Source organism: Aquarana catesbeiana, linkage group LG12 (genome assembly GCF_042186555.1).
Source record: "Aquarana catesbeiana isolate 2022-GZ linkage group LG12, ASM4218655v1, whole genome shotgun sequence".
Classification (NCBI taxonomy): domain Eukaryota; kingdom Metazoa; phylum Chordata; class Amphibia; order Anura; family Ranidae; genus Aquarana; species Aquarana catesbeiana.
This window is the reverse complement of record NC_133335.1, coordinates 10,748,466-10,771,635: the sequence shown is the minus strand read 5'-3', so window position 1 is coordinate 10,771,635 and position 23,170 is coordinate 10,748,466. Positions and strand designations below refer to the sequence as shown.

The 23,170-nt window shown below is 36.2% G+C and overlaps 1 protein-coding gene across 11 annotated transcripts in view; it reads left to right on the top strand.

Moving 5' to 3' along the window:
• BCAS1 (brain enriched myelin associated protein 1) overlaps positions 1-23,170 on the top strand; it is a 118,740-nt gene that overhangs the window by 68,438 nt on the left and 27,132 nt on the right. For 6 of the 11 annotated variants that reach the window (XM_073607230.1, XM_073607231.1, XM_073607235.1 and 3 more), the window contains 3 exons: positions 4,077-4,112; positions 19,847-20,023; positions 22,339-22,380. In XM_073607230.1, the coding sequence (XP_073463331.1) occupies positions 4,077-4,112; positions 19,847-20,023; positions 22,339-22,380 (255 nt within the window). The remainder of the gene's footprint in view (positions 1-4,076; positions 4,113-19,846; positions 20,024-22,338; positions 22,381-23,170) is intronic. The other 5 variants (XM_073607232.1, XM_073607228.1, XM_073607233.1 and 2 more) reach the window with 3 other exon arrangements.

The window sequence follows — 23,170 nt, the reverse complement described above, 5'->3', positions numbered from 1 at the left end:
CGGGGCCAGATGCGTCCATTTGCTTGCTCGCTTCCGGTTGGGGCAGATGTAAACATTGGCATTTTTTCTTTTCCGGGAAAACATGAGATTCATTTTTCTAATTTTTTTTTTTTTTTTTGATCTCATACTTTCCAGGGTAGAGGAGATATCTTTAGTCTATAAGATCCCCGATCTCTCCATAAAGAGGACCTGTCATGCCTTATTCCTATTACAATGGGATGTTTACATTTCTTGTTTTAGGAATAAAAGTTATTCCCCCCCAAAAAATAAAGCAACAGTGTAAAAGTAAAAAAAATAAAATAAAAATAATGTAATAAAATAGACAATAAAAAAAGCAAAAAAGCACCCCCGTCCCCCTGTGCTCATGCGCAGAAACAAACACATACGTAGCTCGTGCACGCATATGTAAACAGTGTTCAAACCACACATGCGAGAAGCAATAACTCTAGCGCTAGACCTCCTCTGTAATGCTAAACTGGTAACCTGTAAACATTTTTAAAGCGTCGCCTTTGGAGATTTTTAGTTTGTCGCCATTCCACAAGCGTGCGCGAGTTTAAAGTGTGACATGTTAGGTAGCTATTTACTCGACGTAACATCATCTTTTATATTGTACCAAAAAATGTGGTTAGTTATCGTTTAGGGTTGGGTTATGTATCGTTTGGTTTATATATTGTTTTTCTTTCTTTTTTTTTTTTGCATTAAAATTCATGAAATTGTATTTTTTTCCAAAAAAAAATTGCATTTGAAAACCCCATGTGAAATAAAAAATTGCAACAACCACCATTTTATTCTCTAGGGCTTCTGATTAAAAACAATATATATATATATATAATGTTTGGGGGTTCTAAGTAATTTTCTAAAAAAAAAAAATGCAGATTTTTTTTTGTGTGTCAGAATAGGGCCTGGTCTTCAAGTGTTTTTTAGCCCTGGTTCACACCGGTGCGGCTTTGAGCGATTTCAAAGCCGCAGATCTCAGATTTCATTGTGGCTTGCAACGTCATTTAATGGAAGTCAATGCAAGTCAATTGCAATAAAATAGCCAAAAAAAAAAGTAGTGCAGAAAACCTTTTTTTTTTAAAGATTTGCAGGGTTCCATTGCCGGAAGTGGGCTGCAACATGTCATGCGATTTTGAAACTGCCAAAACGCAATGACAAATTGCGCTGGTGTGAACCGGGGCTTAATGTTTAATTAGAGATTGGCACGGCAGAACACAGGCATTGTGTGTGTATAGATGTTCATTGTGGATTGTTTATCATGTTCTCTGTATTTTCCTTCAAATAAGGAGGTTTTCCTGTAGCAGTGATATCCTGAATGTAGTGAAATAGATGGGATCCGACCCTCCATGAGGATCACCATTGATTTGGTTCCTATCTCTCTGTAGCTGCGTTTCCTTTGAAGGGTAAAAAAGATTCTGTAGGTGTGGAAAAACCCGGAACATCCCACTAAAAATGTCCCTCCTCATCTCCTCTGAGTGTGTTTTAACATGAAAAAATTGTAACAAAGTTTCATTGTTTGTTTACATTGTACATGTTTACATATCATTGTTTGTTTACATTGTGCATGTTTTCATATCATTGTTTGTTTACATTGTGCATGTTTTCATATCATTGTTTGTTTACATTGCGCATGTTTTCATATCATTGTTTGTTTACATTGTACATATTTACATTGTGCATGTACATTGTACATGTTTACATATCCTTGTTTATTTACATTGTACATGTTTGCATTACATTGTTTGTTTACATTGTACATGTTTACATTGTACGGGTTTACATTAAATTGTTTACATTGTACATGTTTACATATCCTTGTTTACATTGTACATGTTTACATATCATTGTTTGTTTACATTGTACATGTTTACATATCCTTGCTTGTTTACATTGTACATGTTTACATATCCTTGCTTGTTTACATTGTACGTGTTTACATTACATTGTTTACATTGTACATGTTTACATATCAATGTTTGCACATTGTTTGTACATGTTTGCATTACATTGTTTGTTTACATTGTACATGTTTACATATCATTGTTTGTTTACATTGTACATGTTTACATATCATTGTTTGTTTACATTGTACATGTTTACATATCATTGTTTGTTTACATTGTACATGTTTACATATCATTGTTTTTTTTTTACTGTGTTAACATTTACTAAAAGCTGATACATTATTGCAGCCTGTGATCTAATCAGAAGAAATGTTGATTGGTTACTTCTCGATCCTTCTTATGGTGGCCATACACGCTTTGATTTTATCCGATCGATGTGTGATTTCTATTAAAATGATCGAATCCACAAACAATTTAATAGCCACAACTTCTCTTCCAATCGATTTTACGATCCTTCCACACAGGGTGGACTCCGGCTGCGATCCGCTTGCTCGGCAAGGAAACTGTCCACCAATCCCCCAAACCCCCCCCCCCCCCCACTTGAGCAGTTGAATGACAGGTCGGTGTCTGCTCCACCTATGTAGAGCGGACACGGACCCAGCCTGCTCTTCTCTATGGGCGGTCGAATATAAACAAGACCGCCTGTCACTATTACACCCGACTGTCCTCCGATCCGCTGCATGGAAGGGAATCAACATCCGTCTGTTTTTTGCAGATTGGATGTAGGTGGGTGTACGTGGACACATGTCCATTTTACACCCACCACTCCTAGAAGAGAATGGAGGTTTCCAATTGGATCGGCCTGAAAAACAGACAGGCGGCCCCGATCGGGACATTCCAGCCAGGGTGGAATATTATCGGTCATATTGCATCGATCAGCAGCACTGAGATGCTTTGCTAATGGATATGATTATATTTCAATTGATGCGATTAGGATTATGAGATCACATGCTGGCCACAGAGATGCAATTGGCCATTTATGATCGTAGTATTCCAGTGGCGGCTGGTGCTGTATATTTTGGGGGGCGTGGCAAACCAACACCAAAACCCCCCCCCCACGCGGGAGATGGACGGGAATGCAGTGACCCTCCCCACGGGAAACGGTCAGGAATGTTCCTAAGACTCCCTGGCCAATTGGGTCTCCTCTTTGGCCGGGGAGGAGAATCAGGAAGACAATAGTGAATATTAATTGGCTATTGTCACACAAGTGGGTGGGCTCAGGGCGGGGGGAGGGAGCGTAATCCAGATTTCCTGGATTTTCTCATTTCGAATATTCAAATTTACGAATATTCGGAAAAACTTGTTAAATGGGTTTTTCCTTAAGTCGGATATTTCAGAATTAACTAATTTGTCGAAATTCTTTAAAAAAACAAATTTAGAACGAAACGAATTGCACATGTCTAGTGGCTATTGCCGGCAATGGCACCGTCCGAATCGGTGCGGCGCCCCACCGATTTCCCAAAAGTAGTTTCTGTACTACTTTTGGCGACTTCGGGGTGCGATTTTGTATAAACGTCTGTGCATGAACACGCACAGATGTCTCTGAAATCGCCCTCCCCCCCACCCCCACCCCCACCCCCACCCTGAAGTTAGGACTGACATGCGGGGTATGAAATCGTGCGAGTTCAGCTGGACTCACACAATTTCAATACCGCTGTCAGTGTGAACCTAGGCTCAAACACAATAAAAATGCACTCACTAGATAAAAGTCACTCACTAGATAAAAATGCACTCACTAGATAAAAGTCACTCACCAGATAAAAGTCACTCACTAGATAAAAGTGGATCAAGGCTCTTTGAAGTTCACCAAACCCCACTCAAGTTGAACCTAGGGCAGTTCAGCTCCTCCCTAATCTTAACTGATTAAAATTTACTTCCCCATGTGTGACCTATTGATCAAATGAGTTGGCTATCGATCAATCTCTCCAGGGGGCGATTGACTGGAAAATAAATCGATTATTTTATTGAAGCGTGTATGGCCACCTTTAAAATTTGTGCCATCCGATCTGTCTGATGCAGTTCAGGAAGCCAGCCAATCGTGATGCAGGAACAGCAGACTGGACAGATCTGACTGCACGTGTGCCTGGAAATCACAGCACGATTGACTTGTCTGCATTTTTTAATTGCTCGTTGCCTAACGTTGTTGGTTTTTTTTTCATTTCCTTTTCCAACCAGTTGAAGAAAGATGAAGTCCAGACAGGTGGAGACAAAGTAAGTACGGATTGTTCGGAGATCAGCCCAAAGCTGGTCATACACCCGTAGAATTTCGTTTGAATGTTCGTATGGAAATTTTAGAAAGATCAGAGCATTTGATATCGCCATCAGTCAACCGATTTTCATTTGAAAGTCCTTTAAAATTTCATCCAGACCCGATACTTGAATTAAATCCCAGACGTATCAAAAAGGAGATGTGCATTACAATCTGTACAATGTTTCGAAAAGGAAAACCAAATTCATCATCATTAGAAATTAACAAATTTAACCTCTTGGTGCAGGGCTTATGGCCACGTGACCGCCGTGATTGGCTGTCACATGATTGGAATAGTCCTGATCACAAAGGGCGATCGGGGGAACTTTCTGTGAGCCACCGGTCACTGTGCCGGGAGCACGCAAGGCGCGCTTTCAGCACGGCACTGTCGCGCTATTGCACGCAAATATGTGGCCGATCGGCGCCAAAGCCCGGGCCACCAAGAGGCCACATATTTGCGTGCAATCGGCGCCAACAGGCTAAAAGAGATGTATGGGGGTTTTTTTTGGTTTTTTTTCAGAATCATGCTTACCTAGGTGGAGGCTGCATCGGTCCCCCCGCCTTCTCTAAGGCTCGATTCACACCTATGCATGTTGCTTTTGAGCGTTTTTGGAGGTTTTTTTTTTATGCTTGCCACGTTTTTGAGCAGCGTTTTTGCGGTGTTTTTGCTGCGTTTTTGCCGCGATTTGCGTTTTGCGTTTTTTTTTTTTTTTTTTACAGTTTTTTTTTTTACAGTTTTTTTTTTACAGTCTAAAAAAAAAATTAAAAAAAAATTAAAAAAAAAAAAAACAGCAAAAACGCATCAAAAACGCATCAAAAACGCTGCAAAAACGCTGCAAAAACGGTGCACTTGCGTTTTTGATGCTTGTCCATTGAATTCTATTACATGCAAAATGCTGCATTTTGCATGAAAAAAAGTCCCTGACCCTTTCCAAAAATGCAGAGAAACAAAAAGGCATTGATGTGAACATGTTCCATAGGAACCCGTGTTAAAAAATTCCCGTGCATTTCTGCAAAATGCAAAATGCATCAAAAAACGCGCTAGTGTGAATGGAGCCTAAGACTGAGAACCGAGCGATCAAACACCGCTGATCGCTCGGTTCTCAGAGCTCCCCGAGCAGAGAGCTGTTGACTGTCAGTCACCGCTCTCTGCTCTGTTCCCCCCTCACTTATTGGAGCGCTGGGATGTGGAGGGGCGGAAGCAGCCGGCTCAGGCTCTCAGTGGCTCGCTGGGTGCCGGTTTAGGCATGTGGGTGGATCCCGACTTTTACTGTCACGATCTTGCCCGAGCCTGGGCCGGCTCCGTGATGTCAGCCGACAGCGGGCTTCAGCTGAAAACGGGTCACAGGAGTGCAGAACCAACTGCGGATACAGGAGAGAAGTACAGTCAAATTAGCTCCCCCCCCCCCCCCCACGTACTTCTCCTTTGAAAAAAAATTGTTCCATCCTGATCTTCCGATTAATGATCAAAAAGGATCATTGATTTGACCCCACTGATCATTAGAAAATTGAACAAACGATCCTGAAACAAACTGGATTCTACCAGTGTATGGCCAGCTTAACAGTATCCATCTGTCTGCTGACATGTTAACATGTATGTAATCCCAAATACTAAAGTTGTGTAAATAGTTACCTTTATGCTTTGTAAATGTTGTGAAAGTTTTTATTTGATTTTGTTATATATATTTTTATAAATGCCTGCTGTATCTCCGTGTAAACACCAGATCCTGAATCTGCAGGACAGTGGTCACCCAGTGCTTGCATCCAGTCCACTGCACTCAATGGATACCCTCTTGCTGTAACTGTAACTTTATCGGTCACTTTAGCTGGATAGCTTGGCCTCTTACAGTTACACCATCATTGGTGTCAGTGGGAGGAATAGTGCCCCATCATTGGTGTCAGTGGGAGGAATAGTGCCCCATCATTGGTGTCAGTGGGAGGAATAGTGCCCCATCATTGGTATCTGTAGGAGGAATAGTGTCCCATCATTGGTATCAGTGGGAGGAATAGTGCCCCATCACTGATATCTGTGGGAGGAATAGTGTCCCATCATTGGTGTCAGTGGGATGAATAGTGCCCCATCATTGGTGTCAGTGGGAGGAATAGTGCCTCATCATTGGTGTCAGTGGGAGGAATAGTGCCCCATCATTGGTATCAGTGGGTGGAATAGTGCCCCATCATTGGTATCAATGGCCTGCACAGAGTCCTGACCTCAACCCAATAGAATACCTTTGGGATGAATTAGATTGGAGACTGCGAGCCAGGCCTTCTCGCCTGTTTCGGGTGGAGGAACTTGACTAGCCTTGACTTGGCCCCTCAGTTCCAGTGAAGGGAACTCTTAAGGTGTCAAGCATACCAAGACATTTTGGACAATTTAATGCCCCCAACTTTGTGGCAACAGTTTGGGGATGGCCCCTTCCTGTTCCAACATGATTGCGCCCCAGTGTACAAAGCAAGGTCCATAAAGACATAGAGGAGCGAGTTTGGGGTGGAGGAATGTGACTGGCCTGCACAGAGTCCTGACCTCAACCAGATAGAACACCTTTGGGATGAATTAGACCTAAGACTGCGAGCCAGGCCTTCTCGTCCAACATCAGTGCCTAACCTCACAAGAAGAATGGTCAAGCATTCCCATAGACACACCCCTAATCCTTGTGGACGGCCTTCCCAGAAGAGTTGAAGCTGTTATATCTGCAAAGGGCGGGGCCAACCCAATATTGAACCCTACGGACTAAGACTGGGATGCCATTAAAGTTCATGTGTGTGTGTAAAAGCAGGCGTCCCAATACTTTTGACAATATTGTGTATCTAAATGCCTCTGACTGAATTGACATTACTGCAATGCTCCAGCCAACCTCGGCTTAGTTCATTTTTAGACTAGTCAGTTTATGGCGGTAGCATGACCCAAATACGATCATAGTTAGGGAAGACAGAGGAGCAGACCAATAGCTCCTGGGTTGTGTTTTGATGAGAGAGAGCCCATGGCCTTGTGAGATCACCTCTCTTTTTTCCACTTATCTGCACAACTTGGCTCTTCTCTGTGTATAACATTCTCTTCTCCATCAGGGAAGACAAGTGCCGATTTCAATGAACACATCCAAAGATGTTTATATGCAGTAAATAGCCATATTGTGATAAGGCACACTAGATCGTCCTCTAAAAAATATACACTTTATTCACAAATGTCTTTCCACCCAACTAGAGATGCCAACTTAAATTAGGCAAATTGCTCTTCAACCCATCCACAGATTCAACCTGCACATGGGAACTGATTTGGCAGAATTTAGCTGAATAACCATGAGGTGCTTTTATGGTTTTGTTCATTTAATTTTTTTTTTTTTTTTTTTTTTATTGTGTAAAGTCTGCCTACTTCTGAAATAGAAGAACGAGCACATTCATTTTGGAGCTGGGTGTTTGGTTCAGAGGGTAAGAGCTCTTGACTGGTGGGCTGGAGACCTGAGTTCAAATCCACGTGGAGGACTTTGATGTCTCAGTCTCTGTATATCTCAACTGCCAATAAGTGGTGCAATACAGTTCAAAAGTGTGGTAGTGTTTAAAAAAAACACACAAAAAAAAAAATATTGTTTTAAACATCACCACAGAAGAGCATTGATTCACAATTGTAGCTGGAAGGTTGGTTTCATGGTTTTGCCCTCTGAGATTTTAGCGCTCTTGTGGTTTTGTCCTCTGGGTCTCCAGTGCTCTCATGGTTTCACACTCTGAGACTTCAGCACTCTAATGGCATTGTCCTCTGGGTCTTCAGCGCTCTCATGGTTTCATCCTCTGCATCTTTAGCACTCACATGGTTTCAGCCTCTTGTGGTTTTGCACTCTGGGTCTTCAGCACTCTCGTGGTTTCATTCTTTGGGTCTTCAGCACTCTTGTGGTATTGCCATCTGGGTCTTCAGCGCTCTCAAGGTTTCGCCCTCTGGGTCTTCAGCACTCTCAAGGTTTCGCCCTCTGGGTCTTCAGCACTCTCATGGTTTCACCTTCTGGGTATTCAGCGCTCTCATGGTTTCGCCCTCTGGGTATTCAGCGCTCTCATGGTTTCACCCTCAGAATTTTCAGCACTCTCATGGTTTTGCATTCTGGGTCTTCAGCGCTCTCATGGTTTCTTCCATCAGCTCTCTCATGGTTTCGCACTCATGACCTTCATGGTTTTATGGCTTTGCAGCACATTTAGAAATTAGCCCTTGTAATCTACTGTGCCTTGATGGATTTGAACCCAGGCCCCATGGTGTCCAAGTCGGTGACCCCATTCCTTGAGGCATTTGCCTTTGGTCAAGGACTAGTGTGTTAGTTCTCCTATTTCAAGAGTAAAGAGCCATAAAGTTGTAAAAAGCTCGATTTAGGATCCAAACTTGCATCTCTACACCTTGCATTAAAGCACCAGTTGATCACTTAGCGCATGAGCTAGCTGACCCTGTGAGATTATAGCTGGTAAAACAAAGATTTTGTAAGTGAAATTTAATCAGGGGCACCCACAAATTCAAAAGGTAGGGTGAGTTTTGAACCTTTGGATTCAACCTTGTGCAATTAGGCTAACCGGTTGTTAGACTCCCAGGCCAGCCCTTTGAGACTCCCAGAGCTGCAAATCAAGATCAAGGTCAAGGTAAGTGAAAGATAATCAAAGACATACAAATTAAAAATACAGTGGGACTTGAACATGTAAACGAACACTTTCAGGAGTAACTGGCTAGCTGTTAAGCCCCTACGCTAACCAGACCTTGGAACTGTATGCTAGTAAATCAAGACTTAGTCAGCAAAATGTGATCAGGACACCCAAAAATTCAAAAAGGTTCACCTGAGATTCAAACCTACAACTCTTTTAGCTCAGGAGTAGAAGATAGGTGGCTGTTAAGGCCCTAAAGCCATGTGAAACCACAGTTACTAAGGGAATAATTTAAGACTTAGTAAGTGAAACATGATCAGGGAACTGCTTAAATAAATTTAAAAAATTCAGGATTAGAACCTGCAACACCATAATCTGAGAGATGAAGGCAACTGGCTGTTAAACTACTGAGCCAACCAGACATCTGGTGTGTCCAGCAGTAAATCAAGGCTTATTAAGCAAAACATGACCGGGGCACCCACAAATACAAAAGAGCAACCAGAGATTTGAACTTGTGACGCTAAGAACTCAGGTATCACTAATAGATATCTATCGCTGCTACTAAGCCCTTGAGCAAGCCAGACCACAGAGCTTACCACTAGTAGATCAAGACTTAGTAAGTGAAACAATCTGAAACACTGACAAATTCAAAAAGAAAGTAACAGTTTCAAACTTATAACTCTAAGAACATCGGAACAAAATCCAGGAGACGCTGAACCACTAAGCTAACCAGAGCTTTGACCTTGCAAACCAGGAAAGAAAACCAGGTTTAGTAAGTAAAAAAGTGATCAGGGAAAGAAATCCAAGACTTGAACCTGCAGCTCTAAGAACCTCTTACAGAGTTGATTATCTGTTAAGCCCCTCAACCAACCAGAACTTTATGTCCCAACACTGTAAATTAAGACTTAGTAAAAGAAACATGATTGGGACACTCACAAATTCAAAAAGAACAACTGAGATTTGAACCTAACACCTCTAGGATTAGCTACAATGAAGAAGGGTGGATGCTAAATCCCTAAGCTAGCCAGTCCCTTGGGAGCAGCAGCACTAAATTAAGACCTAAAAAGTCAAACATAATCAACACCAACAACATGTAAACTATCACTTTCAGGAGTAACTGGCTAGCTGTTAAGCCCCTGAGCTAACCAGAACTTGGAACTGTGTACTAGTAAATCAAGACTTAGTCAGCAAAATGTGGTCAGGACACCCAAAAATTAAAAAAAAGTTCACCTGAGATTCAAACCTACAACTCTATTAGCTCTGGAGTAAAGATTAGAAGGCTGTTAAGGCCCTAAAGCCACGTTAAACCATGTACACTGAAGGAATAATTCAAGACTTAGTAAGTGAAACACGATCAGGGAACTGCCAAAATAAATAAAAAAATTCAGGATTTGAACCTGCAACACCATAAACTGGAGATGAAGGTGACTGGCTGTTAAACCACTGAGCCAACCAGACATCTGGTATCTTCAGCAGTAAATCAAGGCTTAGTAAGCAAAACATGACCAGGGCACCCACAAATACAGAAGAGCAGCCAGAGATTTGAACTTGTGACTCTAAGACCCAAGAACCCAGGTATGCGATAATAAATATCTATTGCTACTACTCAGCCCTTGAGCAAGCCAGACCGCTGAGCTTGCCAATAGTAGATCAAGACTTAGTAAGTGAAACATAATCTGAAACACTGACAAATTCAAAAAGAAAACAAACTAATAACTCTAAGATCATCGGAACAAAATCCAGGAGATGCAGAACCACTAAGCTAACCAGAGCTTTGAGCTTGCAAAACAGGAAAATCAAGGTTTAGCAAGTAAAAAAGTGATCAGGGAAAAAATCCAGGATTTGAACTTCCAACTCTAGGAAACTCTTATAGAGTTGAGTATGGGTTAAATCCCTCAAACGACCAGAACTTTGCTTCTGACCACTGTAAATCAAGACTTAGTAAGAGAAACATGATTGGGACACTCACAAATTCAAAAAGAAGAGCCGAGATTTGAACCTACCACCTCTAGGACTGCTGCAATGAAGAAGAATGGATCCTAAACCCCCAAGCTATCCAGTCCCTTGGGCATCTCCACCCCTAAAAAGTCAAACATAATCAACTCCAACAAATTACAGAATAAAATCGGAACCTATAATTCTAAGATTATTGGGATGTTGATAGGTACATGTTAAACCCCTAAACTATCGTGAACTTTGAAATGACAGGTTAGTAAATCAAGACTTTGTAAGTGAAACACTATCAGGGAAATGCACAAACTAAACAAAAATTAAAAATCAAGATAGAAACACAGAAGTCAGACATCTCTACTAAATAGCTAACTTTACTACTAAGCCATTGAGGCAGCCAGAACATTGAGCTTGCTGATAGTAAAACAAGACTTAGTAAGTGAAACATTATCTGAAACACCCACAAAGTCAAAAGGAAAATCATAGTTTTAAACCTAAAGCTCTAAGATCATTGGGATGAACTTTAGTAGATGCTAAACCACTGAGCTAAACAGAGCCTTGAGCTTGCAACCCAGTAAATCAAGACTTGGTGTGAAACGTGATCAGGGAAAAAATTCAAGATTTGAACCTGCAACTCTAAAAAACCTTTTGGAGAGTTGATCATCTGTTAAGCACCTTAGCCAACCAGAACTTTGCTTCTCAGGTCCGTAAAGACTTAGTAGTCTAAGACTTAGTCTTACTAGTAGTAATAAGACACTCACAAATTCAAAAAGAATAGCAGAGCTTTGAACCTATAACTCTAGGATTGCTACAATGAAGATGGGTGGATGCCAAACCCTTAAGCTATCCAGCCCCTTGGCAGGTGTAGCATTAAATCAACACCTAAAAAGTGAAATATAATCATTAACGCCAACAAATTCAAAAAGAATATCTGAGATTGGAACCTAAAATTCTAAGATCGTTGGAATGAAGATGGGTATATGCTAAACCCCTAAACTATCCAGAACCTTGAGACAGCAAGTCAGTAAATCAAGACTTAGTAACTGAATTGTGATCAGGGAGGTGCACAAATGAAAGAATTCCAACCTTCAACTCTTAAGTTGCCAACAGGGATAACTAGCTGTTAAGTCTCTGAGCCAACCAAAACTCTGATAACCCAAGGCAGTAAATGAAGACTTAGTAAGTGAAAAATAATTGGGACACTCACAAATTCAAAAGTGTGATCTGGAGATTTGAACCTATATTGCTAAAATTGCTAGCACACGGTGGGGTGAATGCTAAACCTCTAAGCTATCCAGAAATCAGAAAGCAGCACCAGTAAATCCAGACTTAGTAAGTGAAATATGATCAGGGAAATGCAGAAATTTAAATTATCCCAAAATTCAAACCTTCAGCTCTACAATATTCCAGAGGGATGACTAGCTGCTATGCCCCTGAGCCAACCAGAGCTCAGATACTCCAGGCAGTAAATCAAGACTTGGTAAGGAAAACATGACTGGGACACTCACAAATTCTAAAATAAAACCTGAGATTCAAACTTATAACTTTAAGGAGACTGAGATGAAGATCGGTGGATGGTAAACCCTTAAGCTATTTGGCCCTTGGAGCTGTACAGCGGTAAATCAAGACTTAGTAAGTGAAACCTAAGTGGGAGACTCACAAATTCAAAAGTGAGATCTTGAGATTTGAACCTATGAAGCTAAGATTACTAGCACACAACTTTTATAGCATTGATTATCTGTTAAGTCCCTTAACCAACCAGAACTTTGCTTCCCAGCACCGTAAATCAAGACTTAGTAGGAGAAACATGGTTGGGACGCTCACAAATTCAAAAAGAAGAGCTGAGATTTGAACCTATAACTCTAGGATTGCTGCAATGAAGGTGGGTGGATGCTAAACCCCTAAGCCAGGGGTAGGCAACCTTTGCACTCCAGCTGTGGTGAAACCACAAAGCCCATCATGGCTCAGCTTCTAGGAGTCATGCCTGTCATTGTCAGGGTCTTACAATCGCTCATGGGATTTGTAAGTTTCAAAACAGCTGGAGGGCCGAGGTTGCCGCAACAAATGGCATGGAACAAATTATTAATAAATAATAATATTTAAAATGTTTTATTATTATTATTGTTATTTATTATTATAAGATCGTTACGTTCCATTCTTTTAGATGCGGCATTTGTTATTTCAGATAATTCGTAACTTCGGGAAAAATTCGTACTCGTTACGTTCACTAACAGCCAAATTTAAAAAGAAAATTCCAATACCTGTAATTTAATAGTTATTATTAGTTAGTTATTTCAGATTTTCGAGTTTTTGAATTTTCGGATTTTCATTCTTTTGAATTTTCGGATTTTCAAATTTCCGAATTTTAAAATTTCCGAAAATCCGAATTTTCTAATTTCCTCATTTCGAATTTTCACATTTTTCCGAATTTCCGAATTCCAAATTTCCGAAATATGGAAATTTTGGAAATTCGGAAATTTCGTAAATTGAAAAATTTGGAAATTCGGAAATTTCGGAATTAACGAATTTGTCAAAATTCGTTTAAAAAAACGAATCTGGAACTAAACGAATTGCACGTCTAAAACCAAGACTTAGCAAGGGAAACATGATCAGAGCCACCCAGAAATTCAAAATAGTTATCTGAGATTGAAACCTGCATCTATAAGACCGCTAGGTTGAAGATGGCTGGCTGATAATCCCCTAACACAGGTTCACTTTAGGATCGAATGTGTGACTGGGGAGAATACTGCATTGCGGCATTATGGCCACTAGATGGCGTTGACTTGTCATAGGCAATAAGTATGCTCCTCAGCTCCATCTAGTGGCCATGGTGTGGTATTTCCACAGTCACATATTCAAATTGGAGGGAATATAGCTGGAGAACATTCTATTTTGCCCCATTTGCACAGAACAAATTTAGATACAACTTTGAGGGATGAACAGCTTCGCAGGTTTTTAGGATTTTGTATGGGAACAACCACTCCTCCAGACGGATATCCACCCATCAAAGTGTTTAAATATTTGAAAGCACCCGTCTTGGTGTGCTGTGTGTATTTCTTCCAGATCTGTGCAGTAATCCAGTGTGAGACTTTCCTTTCCTGTAATAAAGACCGCTCACTGCTGCTCCCTCTCCTTGTGCAGGGTGATTAGTCTTGTATCTGCCCCCTCCTGTAGTTTTCTGTAGGCACCCTGTAGTGGGTGGAGCCTCCTGGGCCCCTCCCACAGCTCCACTCTACGCACAGACTATGTACAGCACAGCGATGATGTCACGGCTACTTTTTACAACATAGTATTTGGGTTTTCAAAGACGCAAAGTGGATTTATATTCCTTGTGGCTACTTTAAAATATTGACCACTAGATGGTGCTGAGGAGCATACGTCTTAACTATTATAAGTCAGCGCCATCTAGTGGCCATATTGTGGTATTTTCCCCAAAGTTGTATCTAAATTTGCTCTGTGCAAATGGGGCAAAATCAAATGTTCTCCAGCTATATTCTCTCCAGTTTGAATATGGCGATGCTGCCACATACAGTGTCTTGCAAAAGTATTCACCCCCCCCCCCCTTGGCATTTTCCGTGTTTTGTTGCTTCACAACCTGGAATTAACATGGATTGTTTGAGGATTTACATCATTTAATTTACAGAACATGTCCACAACTTTGAAGATGTTTTTTTTTATTGTGAAGCGTTGGGTTTGCGCCAGACATAGCGTTTTCTTTGATGGCCAAAAAGTTCAACTTTAGTCTCATCAGACCAGAGCACCTTCCTCCATACATTTTGGGAGTCTCCCACATGCCTTTTTCCCAAACTAAAAACTTGCCATTTTGTTTTTTTGTGAAAGTAATGTCTTTCTTCTGGCCACTCTGCCATAAAGCCCAACTCTATGGAGCGTACGGCTTATTGTGGTCCTATGTACAGATACTCCAGTCTCTGCTGTGGAACTCTGCAGCTCCTCCAGGGTTACCTTAGGTCTCTGTGCTGCCTCTCTAATGCCCTCCTTGCCCGGTCCGTGAGTTTTGGTGTGCGGCCGTCTCTTGGCAGGTTTGCTGTTGTGCCATGTTCTTTCCATTTGGTTATGATAGATTTGATGGTGCTCCTAGGGATCATCAAAGATTTGGATATTTTTTTATAACCTAACCCTGACTTGTACTTCTCAACAACATTGTCCCTTACTTGTTTGGAGAGTTCCTTGGTCTTCATGGCAGTGTTTGGTTAGTGGTGCCTCTTGCTTAGGTGTTGCAGCCTCTGGGGCCTTTCAAAAAAGATGTCTCTATGTAATGACAGGTCATCTGACACTTAGATTGCACACAGGTGGACATCATTTCACTAATTATGTGACTTCTGAAGGTAATTGGTTGCACCAGCGTTTTTTTTGGGCCTCATAACAAAAGGGGGTGAATACATACGCACATGACAATCATCAGTTTTTTATTTCTGAAAAATAGTTTTATGTATTTATTTTTCTAATTTTACTTCACCAACTTAGACTATTGTGTTCTGATCCATCACATATAATTCAGATTAAAAAAAACATTGAACTAAAGGCTGTAATGTAACAAAATAGGTGAATAGCCAAGAGAGGTGAATACTTTTGCAAGGCACTGTAAATGTGCGAGGCTGGTAGGAAGGGGTTAATGAACACAGCGCTTCGTTTACTTGTGTCCTTCATATCTTCCTGGGGTTCAGCTTTATTACAGAGCAATTCAAATCTCAAAAAACTTTATTTCACACAAGAGTGAGAAGCGTCCCCCAGACATGAATCTCTAATACATCCCTCCGTCCTCCATCTCTCCCTCCACCCTCCAGGGAATCCCACTCAAAGCCCGATTGTTCTAGAAGGTTCTGAAGATAAATTGTTGCAATAAATCTTTTAATGTATCAGTTATGAACAAGAGAAGGACGATGATGAAAAGAACGATTATACTTCTTGTAAGGACGCGGGTTACATAAGTGACATTTGTGCCAGGCGCCCCGTCCACCATTCACCACCTTCCAATAATCACCCATTGTCCCAGGAGAGCGGATAATACCCGGGGAGATATCCGTCCAATCATAACACACGGGGACCAGACATGGGCACAACCAAAACATTTGCTTCGTTTTGTTTCGATTCGTTATTTACATACATTTGTTTCATTCATTTTCAGAATTTGTTTCATTTTTTCAAACTCAATTCAACCAAATTCAAAAATGGAAAATAGTTGTATTCTTTCTATTCCATTCTATTCTATTGTCTTTTTACTTTTCTATTCTTTTCTGTTCTGTTCCAATTCAAATTTATTCTATTCGAAATTTGAATTTTGGAAGATGGTTACATTCTTTTTATTCTATTCTATTGTTTTTTCTATTCTATTTTTTTATTTCTTTTCGATTCTATTCAAAATTTAAATTCTGGAAGATGGTTATATTTTGCTACATTCTCTTCTATTTCATTTTATTTCTTTATTTTCTGTTCTATTTTATTCTGTTTTATGCTATTCTTTTCTATTCTATTCTTTTATTTTCTATTCTTTTCTGTTCTGTTCAACTTTATCCTTCTCAAAATTAGAATTTTGGAAGATGGTTATATTGTTATATTCTTTCTATTCCATTCTATTCTATTGTTTTTTTTTTCATTTCTAATCTTTTCTATTCTTTTCTGTTCTGTTCGAATTCGAATTTATTCTATTCAAAATTCGAATTTCAAAAGATGGTTACATTCTTTTTATTCGTATTCTATTATTTCATTTTCTATTCTATTTAAATTTATTCTATTCAAAATTTCGAATTCTGGAAGATGGTTACATTCTTTTTATTCAATTCTATTGTTTTTTTTCTATTCTATTTTTTCTATTACATGTTCAATTCTATACTTTTCTATTCTATTCAAAATTCGAATTCTGGAAGATGGTTATATTTTGTTTCATTCTCTTCTATTTTTATTCTATTTCTTTATTTTCTATTCTATTTTATTCTGCTTTACGCTATCCTTTTCTATTCTATTCTTTTCTGTTCTGTTCAACTTTATCCTTCTCAAAATTAGAATTTTGGAAGATGGTTATATTGTTATATTCTTTCTATTCTGTGTTTTTTCTATAATTTTCTATTATTTCATTTTTTATTCTATTCAATTTTGAATTTATTCTATTCGAAATTCGAATTCTGGAAGATGGTTATATTCTTTTTATTCTACTCTATTGTTTTTTCTATTCCATTTTTTCTATTTCATGTTCTATTCTTTTGTATTGTATTCAAAATTTGAATTCTGGAAGATGGTTATATTCTGTTTTATTCTATTCTATTTTTATTCTATTCCATTTCTTTATTTTCTATTCTATTTTATTCTGTTATTTTATTTTCTATTCTATTTTGTTCTGTTTCACGCTATTCTTTTCTATTCAATTATTTTCTATTCTTTTCTGTTCAACTTTACTCTATTCAAAATTGTATATTGTTATATATTTTTTCTATTCTATTCTATTGTTTTCTATTATATTGAAATTCAAATGTATTCTATTTGAAATTCGAATTCTGGAAGATGGTTATATTCTTTTTATTTTATTTTATTCTATCGTTTTTTTCTATTCTATACTTTTCTATTCTATTCAAATTCACTCTATTTGAAATTTGAATACTAGAAGATGGTAATATTCTGTTTTATTCTATTTTTATTCTATTCTATTGCTTTATTTTCTATTCTATTTTATTCTGTTCTTTTATTTTCTATTCTATTGTATTATTTTCTATTCTATTCCTTTATTCGATTAGAAAACTATCCAAATTTCATCTGAATTTTTAGTTTCATTATTTCGGATCAGTTTAAATTTGTTACTATTGTAATTCGGATACATCCAAATTCCCAAATAACAAAAAATTTGTCGGAATTTCGATTCAGAACGAAATGAGCCGCAACTGTCTGACAGGAACTAATATCCTAAATCTGACCTCCAGCCTCCCCTTCAGTCTCGCACAGTTGTACCGCCTCCTCTCCTGGACTGAAATGGCTTCTTCTGATTTTGCTGCACACTGTGAGCTTCTCACCATGTGCATTAGAAGCTGCAGCAAGTCAGACAAAAAGTCCCGCCTCATTTTCTGGCTGGAGGATGTCCAGCATCATCTAACTCTTTTCTCTCTCGCTCGCCCCTTTCATTCATTGGGTTGCAGTTCTTTCAGTCATGTAGGCTCAGCATCACACGTGGGTGCTACCCAGGGTGGTCTGCATGCAATTACAGCCTGCCCAGCGATGCCCACATCCACCCATCATGGCATTTTAATCTTTGCAGAACTCCTCCCAAGAGCTAAACCACGGCTTGCATCAGGACTGAGGGATCTTGAGACACTGAAGCAAAGAAGTGTGAGGGTTTCAGGAATCTTTGTACAGCACCCTGCTGGCCCCTCCCACCAGCCATGATCTGCCTGCATTGTACAGGGAAGCACAGAGACCCCAGTGATGATGTCATTGGGCCTATAATAAGACGTGTGATAAAAATTGAATGGATTTAAAAAAAAAAAAATTGCATTGGCATGTGCGAAAGCAGGAACCAAGAAAGGCAAAAAAAATAAGCAAATTAAACATTATTGAATATCTCATAATATGACAAGATAAAAAAGGAAAACAATATATAATATATTGAATATTGAATATATAAAATATAATATAAAAAATAATATATAAAAAAAATATATATATATATATTTTTTTTTTTATATATTATTTTTTATATTATATTTTATATATTTTTTATCTTACCATTTTATGAAAAAAAAAAATTAATGAATTAAAAAATAAATAAATATATATATATATATATATATATATATATATATATATATATATATATATATATATATATATATATATATATATATTTATATGTATTTATTCTTTCATTTATTTATTTATTTATTTTTCCTTTTTTTATCTTGTCATCTTATGAGATATTCAATAAAGTTTAATCTGCTTATATTTTGCCTTTCTTGGTTCCTCCTTTCCCCCCTTATTGATATGCTACTGAAATAAAAAAAAAGATTTATATAATTTATATATACCATTTATATATAATTATTATTTTTTTGTTAGCATGTTGATGAGGGGGAAGGGAGGAACCACACAAGGCAAAGTATAATCAGATTAAACTTTAGTAAATACCTCATAAAGCATAAAGCAGCAAATTTATATATATATATATATATATATATATATATATATATATATTTTTTTTTTTTTTTTTTGTGGTTTTTTTTTGTTTTTGTTTTATGAGGTATTTACTAAAGTTTAATCTTCTTATACTTTGCCTTGTGTGGTTCCTCCCTTCCCCCTCATCAACATGCTAACAAAAAACAATGCCAAAAAATAAATATATATATATATTTATATATACACATATTTTTTTGTGATTTGGTTCCTCCTATCCCCCCTTATCGATAAACTAATGAAATAAAAAAAAATTTAAAAAAATATATATATAATTTTATTTTTTTCAAATTTTTTCAATTGAATTTGTTGTTTTATGAGATATTCAATTACGTTTAATCTTCTTATAGTATATATATATATATATATATATATATATATATATATATATACACTTCTCTTAATTTTATTTGATCTGAAAAAGACCCCCTGTTCCCAGGGGAAGTTCTTTCCAAATACACAGCTGGCTTCCTGGTTATTTATCCCACTGGAGGACACCAGTGTAAACTCATGCAATGGAAAAGATTCTGTCTCAAGTTTTTTCCTGATCAATTTGTGAAAGTTATTAAAGGACTTTTCTTCAATTACAATACGAGTCCTTTTAGGAAAAATTTTAAATTCTGTGACATCCTCCATTTGAGGATGAAGAAGGCTCACCAAGAATTCCCCCCTCTATCTGATCAGGGGACAGGAAGTCACCTGTGTGTAGGAAAATGTCTCCCCCCCCCCCCCCCCCCCGGAACCAGAAGTTTATTGTAATTGTTTTCAGACTGTTTCCATATATTTATCATCACATGACATTTCCTCTTTTATATAATCCATATTCCAGTTTTGATGTACTGACACTTTTAATCAGACTTTATTTTTACTTTTATTAAAAAGAAAGAATACTAAAAAAGAATATTTTCAGACATAGAATCCTGCTAACCTCTAACCCCGTACTAACCACTAATCTTCCTTGTAGGTTGTAGTAGATGAGCCTGTTGTGTCTGTGTCAGCCAACGCGGAGCAGTCGGCTCCAGAACAGATAATCCCGCAGGATGCTAAACCTTCCAATGTCCCACCGCAGATCACCGCCGCGGCCGATGACGGCAAAGGAGCCAAAGAATCCCCCGCACGACCCCGGCTGTTCTGGAGAAAGGTCAGTAAGCTTCAAAATGTTATATTCCCAATGCATTGCTGTATATGAACCAGGGGCCACTAGGGTGGGGTATCAAATGGAGAAGCCGGGACCCAAAATTACACTGAAAAAACTAAAAAATTATTATAATAATATATATTTTTTAAAATAATTATTAAATCATTTTAATAATTAATGGTATATTAATGAAACACTATTTTATATTACATTTAATTAATTAATGTTACATTACTTAAACACTATTTTATATTTTTTATATGTAAACATATACTGTATACGAAAATCAAAATTTGATACACTGATATATTTTATTTATTTTTATTTTTTGAACACAATATATAGCTTATATTATTAGTATATCTAAAACACAATTATTAAAAAAATGTGGGGGAGGGAATGGTTAGAATGTTTCCAAATTACATTATTATTATACAAATTCAGCAAATTTAGATCTTACATGATTAGTATATCTAAAATACGATTATTTAAAAAAAAAAAAAAAATTTGGAGATGGAATGGTTTGAATGAATTAGTTATAATTATCTAAATATATTTATGAGTGATCATTTTTTTTATAGTTATAATGAATTAATTATAACTATGAAATTGGTTCGAATTAATCAAGAATGGTTTGTGATTATTTTCTTTGCTGTTGTCTTTTTTTGGGGGTTCTTTTGGGAGATTGAACTAATTATTTTTTATGAATGATTGTTTTTTTTTTATAGTTATTAATAGTTAATATAATATTAAATATGTATAATTATAATACTAGTATTATAATTATGAATTCATTATAATTATAATAATTGGTTCAAATTAATTAGAAATGGTTATTGACTATTTTCTTTGCTATTGTCTTTTTATTGGGGGTTCATTGGGGAGATTGCACATCACTTTCTGTCCGAGAGACACAACAGGAAATTAGAAGAAATTTCACCAAATTACATTGTTATACAAATGCAGCAAATATAGCTTATATGATTAATATATCAAAAATACGATTATTTTTTTTTTAATTTTTGGAGATGGAATGGTTCGAATGAATTAGTTATAAAGAACTAATTATATTTAAGAATGATTATTATTTTTTTTTATAGTTATAATGAATTAATTATGACTATGAACTATATTTTTTATAATAATGAATTTTTAATACTTAATATAATATTTCTTATGTATAATTATAATATTTTTATTATAGTTATGAATTAATTATAATTATAATGATTGGTTAGAATGATTTAAGAATGGTTAGTGACTATTTTCTTTGCTGTTGCCTTTTTTTGGAGGTTCGTTGGGGAGATTGCACATCACTTTCTGTCCAAGAGACGCAACAGAAAATTAGAAAGACATTTCGCCAAATGACATTATTATTATACAAATTCAGCAAATATAGCTCATATGATTAGTATATCTAAAACACAATTATTATTTTTTTTTTATTTTGGAGATGGAATTGTTCGAATGAATTAGTTATAATGAACTAATTATATTTATGAATGATCTTTTTTTATAGTTATAATGAATTAATTATAACTATGAACTATATTTTTTATAATTATTTATTATTAATAGTTAATATAATATTAAATATTTATAATTATAATAGTAGTATTATATTTATGAATTAATTATAATAATTGGTTCGAATGAATTAAGAATAGATACTATTTTCTTTGCTGTCTTTTTTTATGGAGGTTCGTTGGGAAAATTGCACATCACTTTCTGTCCAAGAGACGCAACAGAAAATTAGAAAGACATTTCGCCAAATGACATTATTATTATACAAATTCAGCAAATATAGCTCATATGATTAGTATATCTAAAACACAATTATTATTTTTTTTAATTTTGGAGATGGAATGGTTCGAATGAATTAGTTATACTGAACGAATTATATTTATGAATGATCTTTTTTTTTATAGTTATAATGAATTAATTATAACTATGAACTATAATTTTCATAATTAATTATTATTGATAGTTAATATAATATGAATCACGTACAATTATAATAATACTATTACTACTATAACCATGAATTGTTTATAATGATAATTGGTTAGAATGAATTAGGAATAGTTAGTGACTATTTTCTTTGCTATTGCCTATTTTTGGGGGGCTCTTTGGGGAGATAGAACAGGAAATTAGAAGAAAAATTTGTAAAAAAAAAAAAATTAAAAAAAAAATCTTACCTTACCTTTTCTATCCAAAAAAGAAAGAAAAAAGATGTATTTAGAATAGGATTTCTAAATGTCAGTTTTACATGTAAACATTTTTTTACACCTAATCTTTGAATTTTCCTTTATCTTCAGTCTTTTAAAGGAGACCCCCCACCCATTAAAATCCAAGAGAATGTAAGTTTACATAGATAGCATGTTTTTAGTAAGTGATAATCATCAGTTAGTGATTTACAACATATTTTTTTTTATGGACACAATTCATGGACATTTAAATTTAAACTATATTTATTTTTAAAAAAGTATAGGAAGTTTAAATTTTGAGCTTTATATATATATATATATATATATATATATATATATATATATATATATATATATATATATATATAAATAAAAGTATGGGGCATTAAAAGACCAACATATTACAACCTCAAAATTTAAACTTCCTATACGTTATTTTTAAATAAATATAGTTTAAAAATGTCCATATATTGTGTTCATAAAATAAAATCTATATAAAAATAAAAAAATAAAAAATAAAAAGGTCTGAAAATCAGTCAGGAAAGGCTGAAAAAATAATTCAAATTAAAATATTTTTATGACTAATTTAATTTAATATTTTAATGTACACAGTTATTAATGTCACATAATTTTCCATTGTACAATAATTCATTTTTTTTTCGTTGTAAATATTACACTTTATTTTTGTGCATCTGATATTGTAGATAGAACACATTTTGTTCTTCCTTTTTGCCTATGGTCAAATCTTTTTTTTGTTTTAATTAAATATTATATAATTGTATAATTGACAATTTTATAGAAATCATACACGACAGACAACATTTTTTAAGTAAGATTGTAAAAATGTGATTTTATTTTTAAAGGAGTCCTGTAATGAGAGAACAGAGGTTGTCAGAACATGAAAGTGTTGGTTGCCTGGCTTCAATATTTTTAGAGTCACTGG